The sequence below is a fragment of the Limulus polyphemus genome, unplaced genomic scaffold (assembly GCF_000517525.1).
Source record: "Limulus polyphemus unplaced genomic scaffold, Limulus_polyphemus-2.1.2 Scaffold530, whole genome shotgun sequence".
Taxonomy (NCBI): Eukaryota; Metazoa; Arthropoda; class Merostomata; order Xiphosura; family Limulidae; genus Limulus; species Limulus polyphemus.
In genome coordinates, this window is record NW_013666140.1 from 244,699 (window position 1) to 248,278 (window position 3,580).

General features: G+C 34.4%; 1 protein-coding gene across 5 annotated transcripts in view; it reads left to right on the forward strand.

Annotated features, from left to right (window-relative positions):
* The window catches only part of LOC106458900 (probable phosphorylase b kinase regulatory subunit beta), a 103,843-nt gene that overhangs the window by 16,016 nt on the left and 84,247 nt on the right, over positions 1-3,580 (forward strand). For all 5 annotated transcript variants that reach the window (XM_022385255.1, XM_022385258.1, XM_013918464.2 and 2 more), the window contains one exon: positions 2,039-2,146. In XM_022385255.1, coding sequence (XP_022240963.1) covers positions 2,039-2,146 — 108 coding nt within the window. The remainder of the gene's footprint in view (positions 1-2,038; positions 2,147-3,580) is intronic.

Below are 3,580 nucleotides of genomic sequence, written 5' to 3' on the forward strand. Positions count from 1 at the left end.
TATATATATATATATATATATATAATCCTGAGGACTGTCACTCATGAACTTCAGGAGTAAAGCAGATACGGATTTTTGCTCATTCTTACAATCCGGGTCTTTCTGCTTTTCAAAATGGGGAAATACAAACACCCATTGCACTGTCTCTGGTGGGTCATTCCTCTAGACCCCCAATACATCTCCCCCCCCCCCTCTTTCTTCCAGAGATTTCCTCACAAATGGGTTTTGTACAATAACAAAATCTCTTTGCCTTATGTACTCTATTGATGAGAAGAGGGCTTTCATCGTTATGCTGCCTATTATACACACATTATGTCTATTATGGAAGGCACTTCAACTGGATGTTTTCTGCCCAGATAGACTGCACTTGACATAATCCTATGTATACCGAGGGGCTTCCCCTGGATGTTTTTGCCTAGGTGAACCTCACTTGGCTGTCTTGTTCTCAAACCAAAGTGCTTCCCCTGAATGTTTTTAGTATGACAGACTACACTTGTGGATTTGACAAACTTATGCAAGGTGTTTTGATGTTGTTTTTGTCCTTGGTCCGCACTTGGCATAATGCATTGTATTCCAAGGTGCTTCCCCTAGGCAGACACACTTGACCTATTCATATATGGTCCTCTAGCCCTAGCCACATATTTGTTTTCATTTCTGCCCTATGTGTATAATCTTCTTTATTGGGTGAAGAGCATACCTCTTCCAGAAGTAGTGCTATACCCCACAGGTGTGCCTCGTATTTTAATGTGGGATTCTAGCTATGGGGGAGAAGAGGTAGTACCATTTCAGAAATGAACATTTTCCCACTGATTTGCTGATGTTTTCAGGTTTTTATATGCCAATTCTCGAAAGTGAGGATTGTGCTGCAATGGTAGAGGGAGCTACCTGCACTAATACACAGGGTGCAATGGGATTTGTGGAGGGTGGTCACATGATCAGCACATGTTACTGCAATGATGCAAAAAGTATAGGGGTATATAAGACTGGTGCACTGTTCATAAGATTTAGCAATGCCTATAAGACAAATGAAGGCCAAGATACCTATGGGTGAAGGGAAGTAAGTACCCATCAGAAATACATTTTCAGTGTTAGAAAATGTTAACTTTTCACTTTTAGGTGAGAAGTCATTTCTGTCTCAAAAAGCTGTACAATCATCTTGAATACTATGATAGAGCAGCTATACACAATCTTTTTACTTCTCCCATAAGTAGAAGTTTCTGCAACAATCAACCATAGGTGATTGGTTAGATGAATCTATGATATGCAAGCATATCATATGTTTTCTACCTGCTTTAGTCATGTAGAAATTTTTAAAGTTTTTGATTATTTAGTTTCCATGCTGAAATGATGACAATACATTATCCAAAAAGTAGATAAAATTACCATGTTATAGTTGTTTCATTTCTCTATAGTAGACAGTCTTTTCTGCTTGAGTGGATGTTGCAGTAATATATAGCATTTGGTTTAAAAAGATTGGCACTGTAAAATCCTTGTTGACCAAGTATGATATTGACTTAGTGTAACAGCTAAGCATTGCTATGAAAGAACATAAGTTCACGAGGTGACACTGTTGACTAGACTAAGAAAGCAAGTGAAAAACCTACATTTAAGATCATTGTGTTTGGTTGTACAGAAGTTTATTGTGAGAGAGAGAAAAAGAGTTGAGGGATGAGCACAGCCTAATAGAAGTGACTTTCTTTTTATTTGTGCAAGTACATATGCTGCATTTGCTTTGTGTTTGTTAAATAATAAAAATCATTTTTATTTTTATCAACTTTATTGAGTTTCATTATTTTACACAAACTAGGAACACTCAGTTCTGAAATTACTTGGATTATCAGATTTCTTTTATGATACTAACTTTTCTTTGATTTTGTGTTTTAGAATATCATGATAGAGCACATGTTAATCTATTAATTACTTCCCTAAAAGAAATAATTGTATTGTATCTTTAATCATGTAATAATGTTTCTTATTAACTGATAATAATTTGGACTGGTTATATGTGAAAAATATGTTGTTTTTTTTATGGTTTTAGGTGGAAAGTTTTAAAATGAACCAATGTCCTAAACATGCTTTACATAGCAAATTTAGCCTTCACACTGGACAAACAGTTGTATCTGATGATGAATATGGACATTTACAAGTAAGTCCTGGTAGACTGTTGAGTTCTATGAAGTATTGCCTGAATGTACCATTTCAAACAATACATATACACACTTTAACATCCTATGTGTAGCAAATCTGGGCAAATTAAGAATGAACTATGAAGTTTTAAAAATTGTTAAGTATTATTTTGTTTCTCCTTCTTCTCTTTAATCTTAATGTCTGTATACATACGTTATGTAAAAATGATATTAATCCTTTTAGTCAACTTTTACAGACTTGAACGCACACTTTTAGGTTTTTATTACTGGCCATTGTAGTAAAGAAATCTAGTAATGATGAAATATTGTATGATAATGTTTTTGAACAAAACAATTTTTGACATGTATCTAGATGTAATATTAAACTGCCAGGTGTGATCTTGTGGTTAGTGTGTGTGGGCTGTGAATGTGAAGGTTCGTGGTTTATATGCTGTTACCATAAAAATGTACTCCACACTTTGGGGCCATGATGTGCTACAATAAACAGTCAAATACCCATATTTATTCAAATGAGTAACCCATTATTAGGTGATGGATGAAAAACTGGTCTGTCTGTTCAAAATTAGGGATGGCTATGAGCAGTTAGCCTTGTGTAGCTTTGTGCAGAATTTATAACTACTACTACTTATGAGTGCTATACTTAATTATAACCATCTGAATCAAGTCAGGAAATTTGTTTTCTGCCCCAAAACACACTTTTTACCTGTCCCAATTTTTTGTGATTTTTAGTGTTTTATGGAGGAGCTATGACTATTGTTTTTATCTCAGTGATCTTTTGGGTTATTTCAACTGAACTAATAGTACTGTGAGTATGATATAAGAAGTGAGACTGTTTTAGAAGTTTTTCTGTGTAAATTTGTTTGTTTTCTTCTTATGACTTGGAATAAAAGGAACTTTATATTCTGTTTAATCAGTCTTAAACCTTCCAAGCAGTGTGCTGTTGCTAGTGGTAAGGCAAATATAATTTTAGTTTGTATCTACAGAAATTTTGAATACAATTCTAAAAAGGTTATAATTTCATTGTATAGGTCACTGGTTAGGCCACAATTGAAGTACTGTGTTCAGTTTTGGGCTCCTTATCTTAGGAAGAACTTTGAATTTTTGGAGAGGGTTCAAAGGAATGGTTATTAGAATGGTACCTGTGATGGGAGGATTGTCATAAGAAGATACATTAAGATATGAAATTGTTTTCTCTTGAGTAAAAAAAGTTACAGGGGATCTGATTGAGTTATTTAAGATTGTCAAGGGAATTACTTGTGTTGATGCATCATCATTTTTCATACTTGATGGTGAGAATGGTTAGGAATACATGAAACAAATTAAGTTTTGGTAGGGTAGGATTCATCTTCAGCTAACTCAGTTTTATTTTTCTGACAGAATAGTTGGCCTTTTGAATGTGTTGCCTTCAGATGAGATGGAAGCATTAAATTTAT